Here is a 26,887-nt window from a genome sequence, read left to right as displayed (position 1 = left end):
AAAATTCCCTGTCTAAGGTCAGTTAGGATCACCACTTTATTTTAAGAATGTGAAATGTCAGAATAATATTAGAGAGAATGATTTATTTTAGCTTATATTTCTTTCATCACATTCCCAGTGGGTCAGACGTTTACATACACTCAATTAGTACTTGGTAGCATTGCCTTTCTGCCTGCAGCTATGGAACCCTGACCTGTTCACCGGACGTGCTACCTGTCCCAGACCTGCTGTCCCAGACCTGTTGTTTTCAACTCTCTAGAGACAGCAGGAGAGGTAGAGATACTCTCAAAGATCGGCTATGAAAAATCCAACTGACACTTACTCTTGTGTTACTGACTTGTTGCACCCTCGACAACTACTATGATTATTATTATTTGACCATGCTGGTCATTTATGAACATTTGAACATCTTGGCCATGTGCTGTTATAATCTCCACCCGGCACAGCCAGAAGAGGACTGGCCACCCCTCATAGCCTGGTTCCTCTCTAGGTTTCTTCCTAGGTTTTGGCCTTTCTAGGGAGTTTTTCCTAGCCACCGTGCTTCTACACCTGCATTGCTTGCTGTTTTGGGTTTTAGGCTGGGTTTCTGTACAGCACTTTGAGATATCAGCTGATGTAAGAAGGGCTATATAAATACATTTTAAATAAATCCCTACTAATAAATCCCCCCCCCCCCCCAAAAAAAATGAAACATCCCAAGCCCCCCAACCCATTAAACTTTATATCATGCTGAAACAACCCACCCTTGGGATTACTCAGCATGTCCACAACCATTTCAACAGTAACATCTGTTACCCCCAATAACTATTTGGCTGTATCCCCAATAACCTTCAACCTGGAATTTATGCTTTCCACAACCCAAGTCATGTTAACCTTTACAATGAAAGCTACGAAGTTAACTTTATTCACTATTAAAGTATCCTTTGTCTCAGCACCTTCATGAGCGCAAGACTTCTGAACAGGTCTCGAAACCATGCAAGGACCAGCAGAAGCCCCAGCACGGACATTAAGTCCGCTTAGTACAGGAGCAGCCATGGAAGCGCCATCATTCCACACTGTAGCTCCACCAATCTTTTTTTACATCCCTTGCATACGATATAGAATCAGTCATGATGTATCTCTGAGCCTCTCTCTGCACGTGGCATCCACTAAATGTTGCACTATGTTCCCCCTCACAATAACAAGACTTAACCTCCACATTGCTCCCACATTCACAGAGAGTTCTATATGAAAGTCACATTAGCGGTTAATTAGCGGTACATTTTTTAGGGTTAATTATAGGAGAATATATTGATAAAAGTTACCATGTCCCATATAGATTTGCACGGTTATCAAAACGTCACGTCTGGGTAAACCTACACGAAACACAGACCTTGCATGAGGTAGTTCTAAAATACCCTACGGAAAAATGAATGGTGGAAAAACGATTGGAACCATTTTCGGGTTTTACCGCTAGGTTTTATGGGTATTATGACGCGTCCACTGTGCCGGACTATAGACAGTACTTTAATTAGCATAGCAACGCCCGAGATATGTAACCACGACACACGTCTTTGCCAAACGAAATAGCTACATTCGGTAAGATAAACATCAAACACGGCAGCGTTTTGTTTCCTAATCGGTTGAATCGTGTATTATTAGCTAGCTATAGCATCCTTCAACCTACTCATTCAGCTAGCTAACAGTCAGTAGTAGCTAGATAGCTAGCTTGTCAGCCAGCTCTTCTAGCTAGCTAAAGTACTGTTATTCTCTGTTTTTGGCAATTGGCAAGAATCCCAAGATGGTACATGTTAACAGTATAAGTTATATAGTTAGCTGGCTAGTTGTGCATTCACAAGTAGCTTGCTATACGACCAAATGGACAGTAACGTTCTGGCAGGTATTTGATCTAGCTACTGTAACTAGCTAACGTTAGTTCGTAGTAGCTAGCTAACATGGTGGTGCCAGTGAATCAGTTAGTAAGCTAAAATATGCGATTCTTTGTTCGCTAGCTAGCTAACGTTAGCAACTTTGGGAAACAGGAGTATATTGCTGCACTGTCCAGTTTGTTAGACGCCAAAATGCTTGTGCAATGCATTCACCAGGGCCCGGTTTCCCAAAAGTATCTTAAGAAAAGGCTAAGTTCGTCGTTGGGAAACCGGGCCCAGTTCTCTCGAAACATAGTGCTGATATTAACTTACTTCCATTTTCAAGATTTTGTCATATCAGAAGTTATTCCTATGAAACCTGCTCTTACACATGTTCTCTGTCTTATCACCTTGCTAGATATGGCTGAGCCGGAGCTTCTGCTGGATTCCAATATCAGACTTTGGGTGGTCTTGCCCATTGTCTTCATCACTTTTCTTGTTGGGGTGATTCGACATTATGTCTCCATTTTGCTTCAGAGTGACAAAAAGCTGACATTAGAGCAGGTATCAGACAGGTAAGGGTATTGTAAGCATGTAGCCCTGCCTAGATGGTCTGTGCATTGACCGTTTATAAAAACGTATTTCAGTAGGGTAGGGTTAAAGTAGAAATGTCTTACTGTAAGTTTGTTTTTGACATATTCCTCTCCAATATTCAGCCAGGTTCTCATCAGGAGCAGAATTCTCAGAGAGAATGGGAAGTACATTCCAAAACAGGTGAGATCAATGTTGACCATAAAACACTGACTTGCACTGTTTGACTCTTCAAGTTTTTTTTAAGTGTAGGCTAGTTGCACTCAGACTTTGAGAATTCTCTCTTTTACTTCAGTCATTTTTGATGAGGAAGTTTTACTTCAATAATCAAGAAGATGGATTCTTCAAAAATACCAAAAGAAAGGTTGTTCCTCCCTCCCCAATGACAGGTGAGCATAAGAGAATCACATCATTCCTTCTCATAAAATCCTATTCTCATACCATGATAGGCAGGTATTGGGCCGTGTATCTCTATTAAACCCTGACACATGATATGGAGCATATTATTTCTAATAGCGCACCAATTACAACTCAGTTTGTTTGCGATTGTACTCTGTAAAGCTACACTAACTGTTTCTTTGTCCAGACCCCAGCATGCTGACAGACATGATGAAGGGCAACGTGACCAATGTTCTTCCCATGATCCTCATCGGAGGCTGGATTAACTGGACCTTCTCAGGGTTTGTCACAAGTAAGTAACATCCTCCTCGCTCACTGCACTGAGACTGCGTTGTTTGGATGATGATTGTCACTAGAGAGCTTCGATATCAACTTTATTTTATGGTACAGAAATTACCAGGTATTTACTAAGAAATTGCATGGTAAAATTGTTATTACATAGAAATAACCTATAAATAACAGTAGTATATAATTAAGTTAGTTTCTTTGCTATAAGCAGTTTATTCAACATTTGCACAGACTGTGGTTTTATGTAAATTGCCAAACTTACAATGTTCTCTAACTATTTTCTTGTTCCTCACAGCCAAGGTTCCTTTTCCTCTCACCCTGCGCTTCAAGCCCATGTTGCAACAAGGAATCGAGCTACTCTCACTTGATGCATCCTGGTTAGTTGAGGAAATACATACTTGTTAAATTATCTGAGTTCCGTGAAGTTAATATGGTAATATTGCCTCAGTCCTTTTGCTAGTGTAAGTATTGATGAAGTATAACCCCATCCTCATTTATGTTTTAAGGGTGAGCTCAGCGTCGTGGTATTTCCTGAACGTGTTTGGGCTGCGAAGCATGTACTCCTTAATTCTAGGACAAGATAATGGTAATTTTCATCCAACTTCATAATTCAGTTTAGTTTTTCCTGCAAAGGTTATTGATGCATGTGTTTCTGTAAACTATATGTGACATTTTACATTTACATTTGTCATTTAGCAGACGCTCTTATCCAGAGCGACTTACAGTAGTGAATACATACATTTCATTTTCATTTCATGCATTTAAAAAAAAAAAAGAAGTGGAATCATAGTTTACAGAATCAAATACTTAAATACTTACAGCAGTATTTGTTATCAAAAGCAATAGACAGAAGGTCATTGACCTGATTTGAGGCAACAACAAATCATTTGGAGAATTGCGACTGCTAGTAGGCAAGCTGTCTTGCCTTGATTTGATAATAGGCATGTTTGCAACCATTCAGTGTCATGTCAGCAGCAAGGCTGGTTATAAATGGAACATGATTCCATAATGTCAACTATGTTGAAGTGGCAGGCCTCCAATTCTTCACAGTCCTGGTTTTGTCACTCTAAAGTGATATGAAATAACAAGAGTGTTGATGCTGGTGTAATGTGACACATGCAGGTGCAGACCAGTCCAGGATCATGCAGGAGCAGATGAGTGGTGCTGCCATGGCCATGCCTGCAGACACCAACAAAGCCTTCAAGGTAGAGTTGTCTACTCTTGATAACATTGACTTACTCTCCATGGTGAATTAAATTCCTACAGGTCCCAGCAGAATCATCTGACAGACAGATGTTTATTTCCCCTTTTTAGGCAGAATGGGAAGCACTTGAGCTAACTGACCACCAGTGGGCACTGGAGAATATTGAGGAGGAGTTGATGAGTAGGGAACTGGATCTGGATGGAATGTTCAGTAAGGAGTTACCAACGGGTATCTTCTGATTGCCAGTTCATTACTGCAGGGAACCTGCCACTGGACAACATTTTAGTTTTACTTAAAGTGGCTGACTTTGAGTTTTTATAGGAAATGACATAGAGAATGATGTCTACATTAATTTCAGTGCCATCATTGTCCATTTAACTTTAATTTGAGATTAACAGTAGATTAATTAATAGAAAACATTATAGTACCAAGTTCAATTAATACTTTTAACTATTTGGAAGATTCAGTGTCAGCTATGTAAAACTCATTACAAAAAAAGGATAATAGTAATGGAAAAACTTAGAAATAATGTATTGTCAAAAACAAAACATTTAAAAGGTGAATGAAAACGTGTTGTATCACCACTTTGAATTATGTTTGACCTTGTAGTCTGATTCTACCTATCTGCCAATTGTTTGGTCATACTTGTTGGTTATTTGTGAGCTTGTCGTTAAAAAAAAAGAAGAAAAAAAGGTTTTAATATTATTAGTAACTCAACTCATTTGTAAGAGTTGGCTCTTAGCAACATAAGACAACTAGGCATTGAAGTAAAAACAACAAACATGGTCATTGCTGATGATTAAATTCCAGTTAACAATCTTTTATCATTCCTCTTTGAGTTTGTGTGCAGCATCCTGTCATGGCTGACATGAGGCAAATCTAGACATTGGGTGCTGGAAAACTACTGTTTGTGATAGTTTTATGCAATGTGTTATTTTTAATATTTATTTCTCCAATTTATTTTTAACATTTCCCTTGTGCTTTTGTATAAAGACTGTTTTGACTAAATCGCAGTGGAGTTTTATTCCCTCTTAATTGCAAAGAGACACACGGAACCCAGTTGTCATGGCAACGGCTTGGCACCTTTCTGATGACAGCAAACACTGAAGGCATCATTTAGCTATCTGACTGTCGTGAACTTTTAATCTAAGAAAATTGGAAGCAAAGTATTTGCCTACCAAGTTGATGATAATAATTACAGATGGTTACAATACATTAAGAAGTTGCTGCTACTTTAGTGGAGCCCTCTACCGTCGAGCTCCAGCAACTTTCTGCGGTTTCTACTAGATATCACAGCCACAAAGTCAAAATTGGTTAGGGTTAGGTTTAAATATGAATTTTAAGAAAATTAATTTCGAAAATAGGGGGGTTAATGACTTTGTGGCTGTGGTAACTAGTGATGACCTCCCCCAGATCACGGAAACAGCAAGTCTCACCAACATTGTGGTGCTCGTGCATCCGCGGTTCTTCTACTGCGCGTTCACGACTCCGGCTCACTCACTGCATGATGGCGGAGGGAGGCGGACCCGAGTCGGGTAGCGCGGCAGACCCCGAGTCTGTAGCCGCTCAAATACCGACACCTTCAACCGAGAGTCAAAAACAGAGTATCGGAACACTTCTCAAAACAACTCTACGAAAGAGCGACGAGTGGTAAGGAAGTGTTTTGAATGTAACTTTAGCAGCTAGACAATAGCTACGGTAATGTTAGCTAGGCTAGCTACTTTTCAGTTCATGGGAACTAACGTTAGCCAGCTAGCTAGCGAGTAGCATAGGCCTGTCAGAGACAGGTAAACCGGTTCCTATTGCATTGAACGGGAAATCGTTTGATTTGTGGAGTTAGTTGGGCCAGAGTAGACATGTGACAAACATTAACAAATTAACGTTTCTTCTCACCCGATAGTTACTGTAGCTAGTGCAAGCTAGTTAGCTAGTTGTACTTAGTTAATAACTAAGGTTAGCTAGCCGGCAAGCTATCCAAGCGAAGGCATTGCGCAAGTTAACTCTGTCTACTCACATTAGCTTGCTAGCCGGCTAACTAGTTACGACATGACGAGGTGTAGTCAAAAGGCCCCTGTTCAATGCGATAACGAGTGACTGCGAAGTAATGTTATCTAGCTAACGTTAGCTATTTTACAAGCTAGCTAATGCTTTGTCATTGAAACTGGATAACACCCAGCGACTGGCCCTCTCAGATGTTCAGTTGCCAAGGCCACAGGTTTCCAGTTAAGATCTTTGCAAGGTTTTAACTTTAACTAGCCATATCCATACTGAACAACAAGGGACGGGAAACAACCAATGTGGGCTCAGTAGAGCTAGGCTAACCAGACAGGCACTACCAGTACATGCGACTATTAAACACTGAATCCCTGAACACGTTGTCATGAGACAGCAAGCTGCCGGGTCATAACGTTGTGTTTGTTATGGTACATACATCTAAATAACCTAAATACACATGTTGTGAATTTAGCTAAGTAAGCAATCGTTTTAGTTGGGATCGATGGCAAGTTTGATATGCTTTTGGGGCAAGGCTACAGACAACTTCGATTGTTTTGGCCTCCGAGTCTTTCTAAACAGGGTAATGTCAGCTGGGTAGATGTTTTTAGCAACGCAGGTGTACAGTGCCTTCAGAAAGTATTCACACCCCTTTACGTTTCCCACATTTTGTTGTTACAGCCTGTTGTTACAGCCTGAGTTTAAAATTGATTACATTTAGATTTTGTCTCATTGATCTACACAACACCCAATGATGTCAGTGAAATTTTGTTTGTAGAATTTAAAAATAATAATACAAAATGAAAAGCTGAAATGTCATGAATGAATAAAGTATTCTACTCCTTTGTTATGGTAAAATTGTAATTAACAAATTGCATCATATGTTGCATGGACTCATTCTGAGTTGAATAATAGTGGTTTTAATATAGTAGTCAAAATATAGTAGTCAAAAAGCCCCTGTTCAATGTGATAACGAGTGACTGCGAACTAAAGTTAATTAGTTAGCTATTTTACATGCTAGCTAATGCTTTGCCATTTGAACTGGATACCCTAAAAGACTCTCAGCTCTAATCGCCACTAAAGTTGCTTCGACAAAGTATTGAATACTCTACGTAGTGAATACTAATACAAATGAGATTTATGTATTTAATTTTCAATACATTTGCATAAATTTTTAAAAACATGTTTTTACTTTGATTATGGGGTATTGTGTGTAGATGGGTGAAAACCCCAAAAAACGATTTCATCCATTTTGTAACACAAAATGTGTAAGTATATGAATACTTTCTAAAGTCACTGTATTTACATACACTAGCATTGGTTTAAACTGTATTGGGTTGCACAAAAACAGTTAGTGGGAAGCGAGAAGTTAAATACAACTCCATTTCAACTTACTGTGCCGGTGGGCAGGATTGTTGGGAATTTGAGGCAAAATATCTAAAGGATGGTATTCATAAACATACTTTCCAGACGTTGGTGTGTTGTAGACCCACTCCCTCTGCTTACCTCATGAGCTCCCAAGTGGCACAGTGGTCTTAGACACTGCAGTACCTGTTTTGAATCCAGGCTGCATCACATCTGGCCGTGATTGGGAGTCCCATAGGTTGGCACACAATTGGCCCAGCATCGTCCGGCGTAGGCCATCATTGTAAATAAGAATTTGTTCTTAACTGACTTGCCTAGTTAAATATAAAAACATGTAAAAAATAAGTCCCCCACAAGTTGTTCCTTTTTTGTATTCCTATGATGCACGTGCAGGACTTTAATTTTGACATGAGGTAAGCAGAGTCAACAGACCCACATTTGGAAAATCTGTTAATACGATCCTTTAGATATTTTGTCTGAAATTCCCCCATTATAATGAACAACTCTTCTGCCCGCTGGCACAGTAAATTGAAATGGAATTCAATTTAACTTCTGGCTTCCCATTGGATGTCTTTGTGCAACCCAATACAATTGAAAGCAACGCTAGTGTATGTAAATATACCGCGTTGCTAAATGCACCTAGCCCATAGCTGCCCAGCTGATATCTGACAGACTATGGCTGCATTTACACAGGCAGCCCAATTCTGATTTTTTTTTTGCCGCCAATTGGTCTTTTGACCAAACAGATCTGGGGTTTTGTCAATAATTGCACAAAAGATCAAAATTGGCCTGGCTGTGTAAACAGAGCCTAGTATGCTGACTCCTGACCTCATTTTAAACACAGCTGAGATGGGCATTGTAAAGGCTTTAGTTGCATTACCATGTGTCTCATTTAAAGTACACCTAGCTAATTTAATCACTAAGTTCTCAATTCTAATAAGGGTTCTTTAGAAATAGTGTCCCTTGCCTGGACTTTGGACCATGTGTAATCCTGCTAACAAGCTTATGCGTTGGAAGGGATTCTTACTTGAGATGAGATTAAAGACATCCTAGCTCACTGTTACTTTATGTGAATGTGACTTAGAGCGCAAGACAGTTTGTTTTGGAATTGCATAATATGTTGACAGATGAATACTAACCAGGTTTCCATTCAACCTTTTTATGCAAGTAAAGTACATGTCGGATAAATGTCATGACGGGCCTGATGGAAAAATAACGTTTTTTGGTAAACTTTCCAAATGCCGAAAAAACTAAATACGCTAGACAAGGTGGCATCCTTTTTGTGTCAGTAAAATCAATGATGCAAGAAATTTTGGTGTAAAGGTTTTTTTAATGCACAAATATTGACATAACATTCATATCGAAGTAAACTTTGAGTCACACGATGACGTGTGGTCCTCCCAGTAAGATGAAATAAGTTATGATCAACTTCAGGGTGGTGAAAGTGCAACGTGTAGAGCTTGATGCTCCTTTCCAATAAATATTGACGGTCTTATTCTGGTGACATGATGCTTTTCTGCCGTTTGAAGAAAGAAAACATCTTGCTCTTTTGTCAATAAAAGTCTCATGTAGGCTTTACGTGAGTTTTAGCCATTGGCACGCACAAAGAGCTGTTGGCTAGAGCGCATGTGCCAATACCAGAGTGGGCACACTCGCTATATAAAGCAACATTTTTTGTGAGAAAACCATCGGAGTTGAAAATGCGATGGAAACCCATTTTAACTACACTGAACAAAAATATAAACTCAACATATTTGGTTTCATGAGCTGAAATAAAATAACTCAGAAATGTTCTATACGCACAAAAAGCTTCTCTCATGTTGTGCACAAATTTGTTTACATCCCTGTTAGTGAGCATCTCTCATTTGCCAAGATAATCCATCCACCTGACAGGTGTGGCATATCAAGAAGCTGATTAAACAGCATGATCATTACACAGGTGCCCCTTGTGCTGGGGACAATAAAACAATGCCACAGATGTGGCAAGTTGAGAGGGAGTGTGCAATTGGCATGTTGACTGCAGGGATGTCCACCAGAGCTGTTGTCGGGATTGAATGTAATTTCTCTACCATAAGCCGCCTCCAACGTCGTTTTAAAGAATTTGGCAGTACGTCCAACCGGCCTCAACCACAGACCACACGTATGGCTTCATGTGGGCGAGCAGTTTGCTGATGTCAACGTTGTGAACAGAGTGCCCCATGGTGGCGGTGGAGTTATGGTATGGGCAGGCATACGCTACGGACAAAAACACAATTGCATTTTATCGATGACAATTTGAATGCACAGAAATACCTTGACGGTATCTGACCAACCGATGCATACAGTGCATTCGGAAAGTATTCAGACCCCTTCACCTTTAACACATTTTGTTACGTTATAGCCTTATTCTAAAATAGATTAAATCATTTTTTTCTTTATCTACACACACTACCCCATAATGACAAAGCAAAACAGGTTTTTAGAAAATTTGCCAAATGTATTAAATAAACTGAAATCACATTTACAAAAGTATTCAGACCATTTACTCAGTGAAGCATCTTTGGCAGTGATTACAGCCTCAAGTCTTCTTGGGTATGACGCACACCTGTATTTGGGGAGTTTCTCCCATTCTTCTCTGCAGTTCCTCAAGCTCTGTCAGGTTGGATGAGGAGCTTCGCTGCACAGCTATTTTCAAATCAAATTTTATTGGTCACATACACAAGTTTAGCAGATGATTTTACGGGTGTAGCGAAATGCTAGTGTTTCTAGCTCTAACAGTGCTGTATTATCTAACGAGTAATATCTAACAATTTCACAACATATACCCAATACACACACATTTAAGTAAAGGAATGGAATTAAGAATATATAAAATATGTGGATGAGCATTATCAGAGCGGCATAGACACAATAGAATAGAATACAGTAAATACATACGAGATGAGTAATGCAAAATATGCAAACATTAAAGTGACTAATGTTCCATTTATTAAAGTGGCCAGTGACATAGACTTTTTATATATATATATATATATATATATATGCAGCAGCCTCTGTGCTAGTGATGGCTATTTTAACAGTCTAATGACCTTGAGTTGGAAGCTGTTTTTCAGTCTCTCGCTTCCAGCTTTGATGCACCTGTACTGACCTCACCTTCTGGATGATAATGGGATGAACAGGCAGTGGATCGGGTGGTTGTTGTCCTTGATGATCTTTTTGGCCTTCCTGTGACATCGGGTGCTGTAGGTGTCCTGGAGGGCAGGTAGTTTGCCCCCCGTGATGCGTTGGGCATACCACACCACCCTCTGTGCGTCTGTAAAAGTTGGTGAGGGTTTTAGGTGACAAACCATTTTCTTTTCAGCCTCCTGAGGTTGAAGAGGCTCTGTTGCGCCTTCACCACACTGTCTGTGTGGGTGGACTGTTTCAGTTTGTCAGTGATGTGTATGCCGAGGAACTTGAAGCTTTCCACCTTCTCCACTGCAGTCCCGTTGATGTAGATAGGGGGGTGCTCCCTCTGCTGTTTCCTGAAGATCCACGATCATCTCCTTTGATTTGTTGACGTTGAGTGTAGAGGTCGACCGATTAATCGGAATGGCCAATTAATTAGGGCCGATTTCAAGTTTTCATAACAATCGGAAATCAGTATTTTTGGACGCCGATTTTGATTATTTTTGTAATTAAGTCAGTTAAGAACACATTCTTATTTTCAATGACGGCCTAGGAACGGTGGGTTAACTGCCTTGTTCAGGGGCAGAACGACAGACTTTTACCTTGTCAGCTCAGGGATTCAATCTTGCAACCTTACGGTTAACTAGTCCAACGCTCTAACCACCTGCTTTACATTACACTCCACATGGTTACGCGGATGCAGTAAGAAGCTAAGGTAAGTTGCTAGCTAGCATTAAACTTATCTTATAAAAAACAATCAATCAATCATAATCACTAGTTAACTACACATGGTTGATGATATTACTAGTTTATCTAGCCTGTCCTGCGTTGCATATAATCGCTTAGGTACACGTTGCTCCAACCATAAACACCAATGCCTTTCTTAAAATCAATACACAAGTATATATTTTTAAACCTGCATATTTAGTTAATATTGCCTGCTAACATTAATTTCTTTTAACTAGGAAAAATGTGTCACTTCTCTTGCAAACAGAGTCAGGGTATATGCAGCAGTTTGGGCCGCCTGGCTCGTTGCGAACTGTGAAGACTATTTCTTCCTAACAAAGACAGCCGACTTCGCCAAACGGGGATGATTTAACAAAAGCGCATTTGCGAAAAAAGCACAATCGTTGCACGACTGTACCTAACCATAAACATCAATGCCTTTCTTAAAATCAATACACGAAGTATATATTTTTAAACCTGCATATTTAGCTAAAAGAAATCCAGGTTAGCAGGCAATATTAACCAGGTGAAATTGTGTCATTTTGCGTTCATTGCACGCAGTGAGGGTATATGCAACATTTTGGGCCGCCTGGCTCGTTGCAAACTAATTGGCCAAAATTTTACGTAATTATGACATAACATTGAAGGTTGTGCAATGTAACAGGAATAACGTTTTGTTTTCGAGATGATAGTTTCCGGATTCGACCATATTAATGACCTAAGGCTTGTATTTCTGTGTGTTATTATATTAGAATTAAGTCTATGATTTGATAGAGCAGTCTGACTGAGCGATGGTAGGCAGCAGCAGGCTCGTAAGCATTCATTCAAAATAGCACTTTTGTGCGTTTTGCCAGCAGCCCTTTGCAATGCATTGCGCTGTTTATGACTTCAAGCCTGTCAACTCCCGAGATTAGGCTGGTGTAACCCATGTGAAATGGCTTGCTAGTTAGCTGGGTGCGCGCTAATAGCGTTTCAAACGTCACTCGCTCTGAGACTTGGAGTAGTTTTTTCCCTTCCTCTACATGGGTAAAGCTGCTTCGAAGGGTGGCTGTTGTCGATGTGTTCCTGGTTCGAGCCCAGGTAGGAGCGAGGAGAGGGACGGAAGCTACACTGTTACACTGGCAAAAGTAAAGTGCCTATAAGAACATCCAATAGTCAAAGGTATATGAAATACAAATCCTATAGAGAGAAATAGTCCTATAATAACTACAACCTAAAACATCTTACCTGGGAATATTGAAGACTCATGTTAAAAGGAACCACCAGCTTTCATATGTTCTCATGTTCTGAGCAAGGAACTTAAACGTTAGCTTTTTTACATGGCACATATTGCACTTTTACTTTTTTCTCCAACACTTTGTTTTTGCATTATTTAAACCAAATTGAACATGTTTCATTATTTATTTGAGGCTAAATTGATTTTATTGATGTATTATATTAAGTTAAAGTAAGTGTTCATTCAGTATTGTTGTAATTGTCATTATTACAAATAAATAAATAAAATGGGGGGAAAATCGGCCGAATAATCGGTATCGGCCCTTTTGGGGTTTTTGGGCCCTCCAATAATCTGTATCGGTATCGGCGTTGAAAAATCATAATCGGTCGACCTCTAGTTGAGTGAGAGGTTATTTACCTGGCACCACGCTCCAAGAGCCCTCACCACCTTCCTATATGCTGTCATTGTTGGTCATCAAGCCTACTACTTACTATTGTGTAGTCTGCGAACTTGATGATTGAGTTGGTGGCGTGCTTGGCCACGCAGTCATTGGAGTACAGGGCGTACAGGAGGGGGCTGAGCACGCACCCTTGTGGAGCCCCAGTGTGGAGGATCATCGTAGTGGAGGTCTGGTTTCCTATCTTTCAGGTCTCTCCAGAGATGTTCGATCTGGTTCAAGTCCGGGCTCTGGCTGGGACATTCAGAGACTTGTCCCAAAGCCACTCCTGCGTTGTCTTGGCTGTATGCTTAGGGTCAATGTCCTGTTGGAAGGTGAACCTTTGCCCCAGCCTGAGGTCCTGAGTGCTCTGTAGCAGGTTTTTGTCAAGGATCTCTCTGTACTTTGCTCCGTTCATCTTTCCCTCGATCCTGACTCGTCTCCCAGTCCCCGCTGAAAAACATCCCCACAGCATGATACTGCCACCACCATGCGTCACCGTCGGGATGGTATTGGCCAGGTGATGAGCGGTGCCTGGTTTCCTCCAGACGTGACGCTTGGCATTCAGGCCAAGGAGTTCAATCTTGGTTTTATCAGACCAGAGAATCTTGTTTTTCATGGTCTAAGAGTCCTTTAGGTGCCTTTTGGCAAACTCCAAGCGGGGGTGGCTGAGGAGTGGCTTCCGTCTGGCCACTACCGTAAAGGCCTGATTTGGTGGAGTGCTGCAGAGATGGTTGTCCTTCTGGAAGGTTCTCCTATCTCCACAGAGGAACTCTGGAGCTTTGTCAGTGACCATCAGGTTCTTGGTCACCTCCCTGACCAAGGCCCTTCTCCCACGATTGCTCAGTTTGGCCGGGCGGCCAGCTCTAGGAAGATTCTAGGTTCCTAACTTCTTCCATTTAAGAATGATGGAGGCCACTGTGGTTTGGGGACCTTCAATGCTGCAGACATTTTTTTGTGCCCTTCCCCAGATCTGTGCCTCAACACAATCGTGTCTTGGAGCAACGTGGACAATTCCTTTGGCCTCGTGGCTTGGTTTTTGCTCTGTCATGCACTGTCAACTGTGGGACCATAAATAGACTGGGGTGAGCTTTTCCAAAACATGACCAATTAATTGAATTGACCGGCGGTGGACGCCAATCAAGTTGTAGATACTTCTTCTCACGGATGATCAATGGGAACAGGACACACCGGAGCTCAATTTCAAGTCTCCTAACAAAGGGTCTGAATAATTATGGAAATACAGTGTTTCTGTTTAAAAAAAACGTACGTCTAAATCTATTTTCGCTTTGTCGTTATGGGATATTGTGTGTAGATTGAGGAAAAACATGATTTAATCCATTTTAAGACTGTTGCGTAACAATGTAGTAAAAGTGAAGGCGTCTGAGTACTTTCCGAATACAGTGTATCTATATTCCCAGTCATGCGAAATCCATAGCTTAGGGCCTAATACATTTATTTCAATTGACTGATTTCCTCATATGAACTGTAACTCAGTAAAATCTTTGAAATTGTTGAATGTTTCCTTAAAATGTTTTTATTTTTTTTAATTCTGTGATATTTTTTTTATTTGGTACATGGGAATTTAACCGCAAAATGTATTTTTATATGCACTACGTCATCATTCACAGACTTATCTGCAAGAAGTCAATTTGATGGAAACATCTCTGGTTTAAAAATGCGCATATTGTTTTTATGCAGATTTTGGAATATTCACTTGATAATCTGTAGCCAATTGGATTGAAACCTAGCAATTGTTAGACATAATTTAGAAACTAGTGGCACAGGTTGTCTGCATGCAAGGCAAGTTTATATAAAACATTTCTTTTACCGTTATGTGATATACATTTTATCCTGCAAGTTATCATTCCACCCAATACAGTAGCACTTCTTTTTGCAGGTTTCTGATTGATAGTCGGTGGTTCAAGCAGTGGAAGAAATATGTGGGATTTGACAGTTGGGATATGTACAATGTTGGAGAGCACAGTCTCTATCCCGGCCCTGTTGACAACTCTGGCCTGTTCTCAGGTAATGCAGGCATCATATTCACTTCCACAAACTGTCACATTGTATTTTAATCTGTGTGTAGGCCTGTGTGTTTTCTTTTGTCTCTGCTGTGAGCATGATTCTAATAAGTGCAAAACTAGTTATAAACGAGCACTCTAAATACTTGATGTCATAAACTTACCTTGACACTCTCTTTCTCCTTAGACCATGAGACCCAGATCCTGAAGGAACACCTTATAGATGAGCTGGACTATGTCCTTGTGCCCACTGAGGCGTGGAACAAGTTTGTCAGCTGGTATGGTTGCCTTGAGGGCCAGCGTCCCATCGTCAGAAAGGTGATGCCATTTAAAATGTATATTTTCACCCTTTTGCTTTAGTCTCTCTCTTTAACCTTGCTCTTTTTGTCTAGGTGGTTGAACACGGCATGTTTGTCAAGCACTGTAAAGTGGAGGTCTATCTGTTGGAGCTGAACTTGTGTGAGAATGACAACATGGACAATGTGGTCACACGTCATTTCAGCAAAGCTGACACTATAGGTGAGAGAGAACACTGTACTATGAGCCAGAGAGCAAACTGACGTGTGAACTAACTAGATATGTATCATCTTCAGCCACTTCTGACTTTTAATTAACTAAATATTGTGTGTGCCCTGTCCAGACACCATAGAGAAGGAGATGCGGTCACTATTTGAGATCCCAACGGGGAAGGAGACTCGACTGTGGAACAAGTACATGAGCAACACGTACGAGCAGCTGAACAAGCCAGACAGCACCGTACAGGATGCTGGTCTCTTCCAGGGCCAGGTAGAGTACTGTCTCCACCCCAACACCTAAATCCGCTCACTCACTACTAGGACACACACAGCTAGAACTAGACCCTTTGCCCACTGGCACTTTCTTCATTAGACACACCGCACACGTGAATATTTTTGAGGGGAAGCTGCAGTGGTGTCGTCACTTATAATCTCATTAACAGGGTTCGCTTGAGGTGCTTAACTTCTATGGGCTAGGTGGGACGCTAGCAGTGAAATATCAGGGCGGCAAATTCAAAAACAACGTCATAATTCAACTTTCTCAAACATACAACTATTTTACAGCATTTTAAAGATACACTTCTCCTTGATGTAACCACATTGTCCGATTTCAAAAAGGCTTTACAGCGAAAGCAAAACATTAGATTATGTTAGGAGAATACATAGACAAAAATAATCACACAGCCATTTTCCAAGCAAAGACATGTGTCAATAAAACCCAAAACACAGCTAAATGAAGCACTAACCTTTGACGATCTTCATCAGATGACACTCCTAGGACATTATGTTACACAATATATGTATGTTTTGTTTGATAAAGTTCATATTTATATCCAACAGCATTTTACATTGGCGCGTGATGTTCAGAAAATGTATTCCCACCAAAACGCCCGGTCAATGTACACATCAATTTACAAAAATACTCATCATAAACATTGACAAAATATATAATAATTATTTAAAGAATTATAGATAGACTACCCCTGGATGCAACCGCTGTGTCAGATTTTAAAATAGCTTTATGGAGAAAGCAAATTTTTCAATATTCTGAGTACATAGCTCAGCCATCACGGTGAGCTATACAGACACCCGCCAAGTTCGGGGCAACCTAAACTCAGAATTAGTATTAGAAATATTCTCCTACCTTTGCTGATCTTTGTCAGAATGCACTCCCAGGACTGCTACTTCCACAAATGTTGTTTTGTTCCAAATAATCCATATTTATGTCCAAATACCTCCGTTTTGTTCGTGCATACAGATCACTTAACCAAAGGCATAACGCGCGAGCGCGGAACCAGAGACAAAGTCAAAATGTTCCATTACCGTACTTAGAAGCATGTCAAACGCTGTTTAAAATCAATCTTTATGGTATTTTTAACGTAAAATTGCGATAATATTCCAACCGGGCAATAGCGTATTCATTCAAGGAGAAAAAGAAGGAACAGCGTGCTCGCGTGACGGCGCATGTCCTATCCCTTTGTTGCCAGGCAGTCCACTCAGAAACTGAGCTCCTATACTCTGCCCAGTGACAGGAGAATGCTCAAACCACTTTCTGAAGGCTTTAGACAGCCAATGGAAGCCTTAGAAAGTGCAACGTAACCCCACGGATACTGTGGTTTCGAAAGGGACTAGAAAGAACTACAATTCTCAGATCCTCCACTTCCTGGTTGACTTTTTCTCAGTTTTTTGCCTGCCATATGAGTTCTGTTATACTCACAGACACCATTCAAACAGTTTTAGAAACTTCAGAGTGTTTTCTATCCAAATCTACTAATAATATGCATATTCTAGTTTCTGGGCCAGAGTAGTAACCTGTTTAAATTGGGTACGTTTTTCATCCGGCTGTGAAAATACTGCCCCCTAGCCCAGACAGGTTAAAGTACTTGAATTTGGCACTTTGAAATTAAAATACTGGAATACCTTGATACTTTAAAAGTACTTGAATTAAAATGAGAGAAGAACAGAAAATCATCTAATCTGAAAAATATTAGGAAAATGTATTGGTTTTACGAATACATTTCCAGGCAGACTGCCAAATTAGATTTCCTCAGGTGTTTTTCACTCTCTGCTTGTCAGGCTCATTCCACTGCCACTCAGTCAGGCAGGCAAATAACTGACTGACTACGTGCCCCCAAATGTCACATCATCGCTAAAATGCCGGTCAAATGTACATTCAATCCTGCCTTTGGCGTCTATGGGATATTTCTGGAATCTTTTATTTCAGCTTATGAAACATGGGACAAACACTTTACATGTTGCTTTTTATACTTTAGTTCAGGATAGTTTACACCTTTTTTTTACCACTACATCACTGGACCCAGCCAACCCACACCGTGTAAGGTGCAAAAAATGCGTCAGACTTTGCGAGCATAGGTGAATCGACCCTGAAGGTGGAATGACACAGCGCTGCATCTTGCGTAGGCACCAGTTCTACATTGTGACATTGTACTTTTTCTCTACAGAGCTTTTTTGCCTCATTCAAAGGGCGCCCGCGACATTCCGCTTTATCAAGCAGCAGCCGTGCTCCTGCTGTTCTGGTGGCCGTTCACATGCCATTTCTCATACAGCCCACCCGCCCTTCTCCTGACCGGCTACATTAAAGCTACCAGTCTGAAGCAAGATGGTTTTTCATTGCTATTATGTAGTATTTTCCCAAATTCCCAATGAAAATATAATAGTCATTAAGCTGGAATTGTGTAGGAATGCGAATAGGAAATGTGTTCACCCGTAGGCATGTCCCAAAACTCTGCTCGTCACTACTCAAATTACAACCTCATCAGTACTGACTTACCACTCATGTATGTAGTGAAACACGTATTATTGAGTAGAACTTGTAAGGTAGTGATTAATAGTAAGTTGTTATCATTTTTCATGAGTTTGTGGCGACATACTGACATCTGGTGGCGACTAGAAACAATTGCATAATAGGAACTATTACAAATTGATGGTCCTTGAAATTAATATTAGTGCTTGAAAAAGTACTTAAGTCCTTAAATTTGACTTGCAACTGTGTACGAACCCTGCATCAGTTTTTCCCTCCCAACAGTTGAAATTGCATCAAGAGGTTGTTTTGCTCTTGGTTATGTTATCCAGCAGCGATTAACTCTAATATTTAAGTGTGTTATGACAGAGTTGTTGAAATCAGCTGGGTTCAGCACGGCTCTCACTGGTGTGATGCCCACACAGGTGCTCGTGATTGAATGCAAGAACGAGGACGGCACGTGGCCCAGACAAGCCTCCCATCCAAAGTAAGTCTATCGTTATATGGTTACCCATCCTCTATTCTAGGACTTTGACTAAGGTTGCAAAGCGACACTATATTACTGGATCTTTCGAAGTTTATCAGTAAACTACTAGAATTTTGTTATCTTTCAAGGATTTTATGTTATCTAGCACAAGACGTCTAGTGGCCATTTTGGGTACTTCAGATTATCACAGGGGTCTGTAATATTATCTTTAGCCTATTACATGTAAAATGTAAGAAATAATTAAGATTTTGAAATAAAAAAAGAATAGAATGACAAAGCTGTAAACATTATCCTAAATATAAACCATCAACATAGTGAAACCCATTGGTGTTTTAATATGGGGGTTTCAGCATGAAATAACCTTTAAAAAAATTTACACATACTGTTTTTACAATGTCAGTATGTATTTGTTTTCAATGTTTTGGCCCCAAACTGGTGACAGGTGTGAAAAGTGAATAGTTGCAGAGTTTATTGAAAATAATGCCATTGTTAATATTTTAATTATTAGGCTATTTTCTTTTGAACCATACTAGATACCGTCTTGAACCGTCTACTAGAAACTCATGGAAAATATCAGACAAAAAAAATTAATACTATATATGAATACATTTTCAAAAAGTTTTTCCAAGTATAAATTATGATAGATTTTTATAGATTTTCTGTTTATTACAGAAGATTCCCGTAACTTTAGTAAATTACCGGTAGCTTTGCAACCCTACTTGTTGACTAAAATGGCTAAAATTGTCACATTTACTATTTTCTCTGTCTGGTAGGCTTGAGCGGTATACTGTATACCAGGGTATTTGGTAATAGCCACGAGATGTTTTTCAATACCGTTGAAACTCTTCTTTGGAGTGTTAATATTTGTAGCTACTTTTTGAAGTAAATACCTGTAGTCAACTTGTGCAATATGTTAGGAGATAAAGCAGATCATGTTCTTTATTTTATCTGTCACATTATTTTACATTTACATGAAGCTTGCCATAGTTCCCCAGAACAGTTGAGCCAGTCATGTTTGTTTGTAAATTGCACAGTGGGAAAAAGTGGGAGCAGGTGAGTCCAGCTGTGTATTGACAGAGGTTGCTATTTATATAGAAAGTAAAGTGTTTTATTTACTTCAATAGTCTAATCAGGGATGTGCAGCTATAGTTTTCCTTTGCAGAAAATACTTTAGTGCAACACATTTGGCAGATAATAGCTTCATTTTCATCAGATGACAACCGAAGCGCAACAGTATTTGGCTGTCAGCCATCCAAGTACATGAGCTTACAATGAAAAAGCAAGGTCTTTTTTGCAAAAACTTTGCATGACCATCATATTTCCAATGTTTTATCATAGAAAGAATGTAGCGGACTACATTTCCTAAAGTTTTGCTGACAGATTAAAGTAGGCTGACTACACCAAACAACACATCAGTCAGAGGAGCACTGTCTGCTAACACAATGCCCATTTCTGAATTTTCATCTGAGTGGAGAAGTGTAATGGAAGCACAAAATGTGTCTGATGCTGAGCAGAAATTACAATTAGAAGCATTTTAGATGTTTACAAAATGCAGCGATATATTTCTTATACACTTTAGATTTTTTCCCTCGTGGAAAAACACAATTCCCTTAAGTTTAACTTGCTAGTTATCAAAGTAAGTGACTTAATTAATAAGGTGACGGGGCATCAAATTGTGCTAGCTTTCTGCCGTGTTTCAGAAGTCGATGTCCTTTTGGATGGGTTAACTGTACAGCTGGTGCTGCCATCTTGGTTTTCTGTGTTTTTTTTTCTTCTCTCTGTTCTCGGCCTGACTGCTCCCCCCACACAATCTCTCTCGTTCACATTTGCTTGTAAATGTCCAAAATTACATTCAGAGCTGGATTGCCTGTCTTTGCCATTTGTTTATTTTAGTTTGCTCTTGTAAGCATATTTAGCTAGCAGCCCCCAAAGAAATGAGCTTTTGTGCTAACTTTGTTAGCATTCTGGTAATAGACATCCAATGGGCTTTTTAGCATTTCAGGCACCGCCTTGTGTACTAAAACGGTAATACCGTAATTCCTGGGATGAGAGAAAAACAATATGAAAATCTGGATACCACCCAACCCTAATGTTTGAATGCAGAAAATAGTATATATCAAATAATGTGTCTGAAACTTTTCCAGTAAGTCTATGTTCATGTTATTCAGATCCAGTACAGCTACATCCAGGAATTTCACTACTTCTCCAAAGCTCTCTTCCAACTCGTCGGCAACCATCTCCTCAACAGTAACAAATGGGGACAGCAGCAGCAACTCTGGCTATACACTGAACAACAGCACCTCCTCTGGCAATAGGCAAGCAAACTGTCTTTTTATCACTATGTCACAATATGCAGTCACTGGGATATCACTAGCCAGTCAGACCAAGTCAATGGAGTCCCATTTACACTACCGGTCAAAAGTTTTAGAACACCTACTCATTCAAGGGTTTTTCTTTATTTTTACTATTTTCTACATTGTATGAAATAACACATGGAATCATGTAGTAACCATATTTTATATTTGAGATTCTTCATAGTAGCCACCTTTTGCCTTGATGACAGCTTTGCACACTCTTGGCATTCTCTCAACCAGCTTCACATGGAATTCTTCTCCAACAGTCTTGAAGGAGTTCCCACATACACTGAGCACTTGTTGGCTGCTTTTCCTTTATTCTGTGGTCCAACTCATCCCAAACCATCTCATTTGGGTTGAGGTCAGGTGATTGTGGAGGCCAGGCCATCTGATTCAGCACTCCATCACTCTCCTTCTTGGACAAATAGCCCTTACACAGCTTGGAGGTGTGTTTGGGGTCGTTGTCCTGTTGAAAAACAAATTATATTTCTACTAAGCGCAAACCAGATGGGATGGGGTATCACTGCAGAATGCTGTGGTAGCCATGCTGGTTAAGTGTGACTTGAATTCTAAATAAATCACTGACAGTGTCACCAGCAAAGCACCATCACACCTCCTCCATTCTTCACGGTGAGAACCACACATGCGGAGATCATCCATTCACCTACTCTGCATCTCACAAAGACACAGCGGTTGGAACCAAAAATCTCAAATTTGGACTCATCAGACCAAAGGACACATTTCCACCGGTCTAATGTCCATTGCTTGTGTTTCTTGGCGCAAGGAAGTTTCTTCTTCTTATTGGTGTCCTTTAGTAGTGGTTTCTTTGCAGCAATTCGACCATGAAGGCCTAATTCACGCAGTCTCCTCTGAGCAGTTGATGTCTGTTACCTGCACTCTGTGAAGCATTTATTTAGGCTTCAATTTCTGAGGCTGGTAACTGTAATGAACTTATCCTCTCCTGCAGAGGTAACTCTGGGTCTTCCATTCCTGTGGCGGTCCTCATGAGAGCCAGTTTCATTGCGCTTGATTGTTTTTGTGACTGTACTTGAAGAAACTTTCAAAGTTCTTGAAATGTTCCGTATTGACTGACCTTCATGTCTTAAAGTGATGATGGACTGTTGTTTCTCTTTTTTGAGCTGTTCTTGCCATAATATGGACTTGGTCTTACCAAATAGGGCTATCTTCTGTATAGGGCTATCTTCCTTGTCACAACACAACTGATTGGGTCAAACACATTAAGAAGGAAAGAAATTCCACAAATAAACTTTTTTAAATTGAAATGCATTCCAGGTGAAACTGGTTGAGAGAATGCTAAGCGTGTGCAAAGCTGTCCTGAAGGCAAAGGGTGGCTATTTTGAAGAGACTCAAATATAAAATATATTTTGATTTGTTTAACACTTTTGTTTTTGGTTACTACATGAATCCATATGTGTTATTTCATGGTTTTGTTGTCTTCACTATTATTCCACAATGTAGAAAATAGTAAAAATAAAAAGCCTTGAATGAGTAGGTGTTCTAAAACTTTTGACCGATAGTGTATGTTTCGGAATATTTGTACAATCCATTGATGTTTGACCTGTTAAACACTGGACTCAACCTTACTGTTTCTACAGATTGGGAGGTTACAATTCATACAGCTCCTCCTACAACTACAGAGAGTCACCATCTCAACCTGGCCTCTGTGGTCTCAGTAACCTAGGCAACACCTGTTTCATGAACTCCGCTCTCCAGGTACCACACACACACACAAACACAAGGTCTGTGTGCAAACTCACATTAGCTTATACTGCACAAAGAATTCATATGGACTCCACAGCAGCTATTGGGTCCTGTAAAACTAAATTAAACTCAGTCCATAGCCGCCTGTGCCTTTTTTTTTAATAGCTTGGCAATGGCACGCATTACAGCAAATAAAAGCCTTTTTCAAATAAGTAAACACCAGTCTAAATGAATTGTTTACGAGTTTACCATGAATTGTTTACTTGGTTTAATGTTTGATTTGTTACATTAAATAATTCCGTAATGACACAAAAATTATGGCAATCATCCGTTATTATCTCCAGTAAGAAACTGCTAACAGCTGAGAACGGCTAGCTAACTGGCAAGCACAAAAACAGTAAACGTCTTCGGGAGTAAAGACACCCCCCTCCCCCAACCCTGACAGTGTGTAAATGCTAACACATTTAATGCAGGAAAGAAATGCATTTATTAAAGTTCTGGAATTAAACAAATAAAATTTTATGTCACATGCTTCGTAGACTAACAGTGAAGTGCTTTCTTACAGGTCCATTTCCAACAATGCAGATTTAAAGATGAATAAAAAAATATAAATAGTCACACGAGAAACAAGTACACAGTGACTATCTTTGCTTATTTGAGCTGTTCTTGCCATAATATGGACTTGGTCTTTTACCAAATAGGGCTATCTTCTGTATATCACTCCTACCTTGTCACAACACAACTGATTGGCTTAAATGTATTAAGAATGAAAGACATTTCACAAATTAACTTTTAACACGGCACACCTGTTAATTGAAATGTACTCCAGGTGACTACCTCATGAAGCTGGTTGAGAGAATTCCAAGAGTGTGCAAAGCTGTCAAGGCAAAGGGTGGCTACATTGAAGAATCTCATATAAAATATCTTTTGATTTGTTTAACACTTTTTTTTTTTTGGTTACTACATGATTCCATATGTGTTATTTTATAGTTTGTCTTCACTATTATTCTACAATGTAGAAAATGGTAAATGTAAAGGAAAAACCCTTGAATGAGTTGGTGTGAGCAGGCAAGCAGAACCTCAAGACTTCCTTATTATTAGAGATTGCACATCAGCTGTTGTTAACAAAGAGACACGTGCCCTCGAGTTCACGAGAAGCTGCCGTTCTGTCCTGCCGATGCATACAAAAACCAGCTAGATTTATGTTAACCGTGTCCTCGTTCAGCCACGACTCCATAAAGCATAGGATATTACAGTTCTTCAGTTAACTATGCAAATTAGCAAAAGCTGTGTGCTTTAAGGAAATAGAAGCCAGTCTCTAATAAGCTCCCGTTGGGATCAGTGATTTAAGCAAATTAACGCCTGACTATTAATTTATGTTTCAGGAAATGTCGTGCTATAGAGCATATTTCCCTTGTCTAAGACATCCAATTGTCCCTTGTCTAACACTGAGCTGTACTTACCTCTCTAAATCAGTTGATGGTGTGGAAGAGCAGGCCACAGACTCTCAGGCTTAGACAGGCTCTCTGACTCTCTCTCTCTCTCTCTCTCACACACACACACACACACCAAACAAGGTTTGAGCTGTATATTTCCCCTTTATTCACCTCACTGTTTTGTTGCAGTGCCTGAGCAACGCGTGCCCTCTCACTGAGTACTTCCTGAATGACCAGTATGAGGCGGAGATCAACCGGGAGAATCCATTAGGAATGAGGGGGGAGATCGCAGAGGCCTACGCAGACCTGGTCAAGCAGATGTGGCTTAGCCGCAGCAGCTATGTGGCTCCCCGCACCTTTAAAGTGAGCAGCACCACGGATACATGAGACTGAATTTCTATAGGTTACTGCAATGTAGTCCTCTTGTAGTGCACCTTCCTCATCCTCTTTTTGACCAGTAGATTTTCCAATTCAGTCAGTTACCAGTAGATTTATCCAATAGTCAGTTACTAATTTACGAACTCATTGCAGACAGCAATGAGCATGAAACACTCTGTCACAATTACTATAACACGTGTGATTAACAAGCTGCACAGTCTGCTAACCTCCACCCTGTGTTCCCCCTCTATCTCAGACCCAAGTGGGTCGCTTCGCCCCCCAGTTTTCAGGGTACCAGCAGCAGGACTCCCAGGAGTTGCTGGCCTTCCTGATGGACGGGCTCCATGAAGACCTGAACCGCGTTAAAAAGAAGCCTTACCTGGCCCTGCAAGATGCAGGGGGGCGGCCAGACGAGGTACACATACGCACACAATCTTGGTGATGCTAGAAAGGAGGATTTCCCATAGCATTGTCATTAAGTCCTATTATGTTTGTGATCACCTCTGTACAAATCTCTTAACAGTTTTTTTCCCCCCCCCTTCTGAATGACAGATTGTAGCTAAGGAAGCATGGACTAATCATCGCCTGCGCAATGACTCAGTCATCGTGGACATATTCCATGGCCTGTTCAAATCCACTCTGGTGTGTCCAGAGTGTGCAAAGATCTCTGTGACTTTTGACCCATTCTGCTACCTCACACTCCCTCTGCCCATGAAGAAGGACCGCACTATGGAGGTGTTCTTGGTCCGCATCGACCCCCAGTCCAGACCCACGCAGGTAACACACACACACATACACTGGATGGGTGCTGCTTTTCCCCCTCAATGTAGTTACACTGTCATTATTATAACAATATTTGTTTGTTTATTAAGGATTTCACAAAAGGACATGACAAACACAGAGTAATATAAAACCAGACAATGATATCAGACACACCAAAAACAAGAGAACTAATAAATAATTGCACCACTGCTATACCCCATTATAAACTTACTTTAGATACAGTTCACCTTTTAAGGCCCATTTGACCAAGCAATGAAAGGGGCCCCAAGTATATTCAAAGTAGTTTATCCAGAAGCAAGTAAGAAACTCTCATAGCCGGCCAGCTGTGCTATGGTACTGGCCCGTTCATCAAAGGGAGGGGGATCTTCTTTCTTCCAATGCCTTAAGAGTAAGCACTTAGCTGTTGTGATGGCCAGGATAAGCCATCTCTTTTCAAAGGAAGTGAAAACATAGGCTCAACAGCTGAAGATGAGGACTAACATATACAGTTTTACTGTGATCAGGAACGTTCTTAATTAATTAATAACCTCAAAATCAACTTGTTGTATATTATTCCACCAATCTCTTAGCGCTGGACATGACCAGAGTATATGTGTGTTAGAGGCATCATCTCCAACATCGGTCTTCTGGTATTAACTTTGGAGTCCAATTGAATTTATTTATACATAGTATTCAAATTAGACATGCATGATTTCCACTCTTCGTGGGATATATGTAGAGCCAAATATTTTGCCCATTTGTACTTTAACCTTATTTAAAGGATCAGACAATTCCTCCTGTAGCAGATTATACATTATTTATTTTATTGGGCTGGCGATGGGACAGGTAAGGGTGCTTCCCAACCATTTTGACAAATAACTTTGTAGCTGGAGGTGTCTCCAATATTCATTATGTGGCAGCTTATATTTCTCAGTAATTTGAGTAAAGCTTAAGAGTTGCTTAGAATGCTCATCAAATAGATCTAACCGATAATTTATTCTGTTCCTCAAAAATGTATTACATCCAATTAGGATACTCTTTTTGTGCCACAGAGGAGATTTATAAAGGTCCCTTTTTATCTTACCCCACAAGGTTCTAGTGTTTGTAACAGTGGGGTGATTGTTCAGTTGTGGTCTTACTGTGCCAAAAATTCCAAGCCAGGTCAAAATATGGTACCAGCCTGGTTTAGCCCCTCCCTTCCAACATGGCAACCAAATACTGATATGTTTGACATTGA

The 26,887-nt window shown here is 40.2% G+C and overlaps 2 protein-coding genes across 2 annotated transcripts in view; both read left to right on the top strand.

Moving 5' to 3' along the window:
* The first annotated feature begins 1,467 nt into the window (after positions 1-1,467).
* On the top strand, positions 1,468-5,337 carry LOC115150533 (ER membrane protein complex subunit 3). The gene is made up of 9 exons (XM_029693940.1): positions 1,468-1,578; positions 2,266-2,422; positions 2,564-2,621; positions 2,734-2,827; positions 3,025-3,129; positions 3,421-3,502; positions 3,632-3,711; positions 4,248-4,330; positions 4,440-5,337. Exons 2-9 carry the CDS (start codon positions 2,268-2,270, stop codon positions 4,566-4,568), a joined length of 786 nt encoding a protein of 261 aa, XP_029549800.1. The 5' UTR covers positions 1,468-1,578; positions 2,266-2,267; the 3' UTR covers positions 4,569-5,337.
* Positions 5,338-5,803: 466 nt separating this feature from the next.
* LOC115150532 (ubiquitin carboxyl-terminal hydrolase 4) overlaps positions 5,804-26,887 on the top strand; it is a 36,541-nt gene continuing 15,457 nt past the window's right edge. Inside the window, exons 1-11 of the mRNA XM_029693939.1 lie at positions 5,804-5,979; positions 15,112-15,239; positions 15,423-15,553; positions 15,628-15,754; positions 15,876-16,021; positions 18,937-18,998; positions 21,167-21,313; positions 22,969-23,086; positions 24,700-24,873; positions 25,145-25,303; positions 25,441-25,665. Of these exons, the coding sequence (XP_029549799.1) occupies positions 5,834-5,979; positions 15,112-15,239; positions 15,423-15,553; positions 15,628-15,754; positions 15,876-16,021; positions 18,937-18,998; positions 21,167-21,313; positions 22,969-23,086; positions 24,700-24,873; positions 25,145-25,303; positions 25,441-25,665 (1,563 nt within the window). The 5' untranslated portion in view covers positions 5,804-5,833. The remainder of the gene's footprint in view (positions 5,980-15,111; positions 15,240-15,422; positions 15,554-15,627; positions 15,755-15,875; positions 16,022-18,936; positions 18,999-21,166; positions 21,314-22,968; positions 23,087-24,699; positions 24,874-25,144; positions 25,304-25,440; positions 25,666-26,887) is intronic.

The sequence above is a fragment of the Salmo trutta genome, chromosome 16 (assembly GCF_901001165.1).
Source record: "Salmo trutta chromosome 16, fSalTru1.1, whole genome shotgun sequence".
NCBI classification, from domain to species: domain Eukaryota; kingdom Metazoa; phylum Chordata; class Actinopteri; order Salmoniformes; family Salmonidae; genus Salmo; species Salmo trutta.
This window is presented reverse-complemented; position numbering and strand designations above follow the sequence as displayed.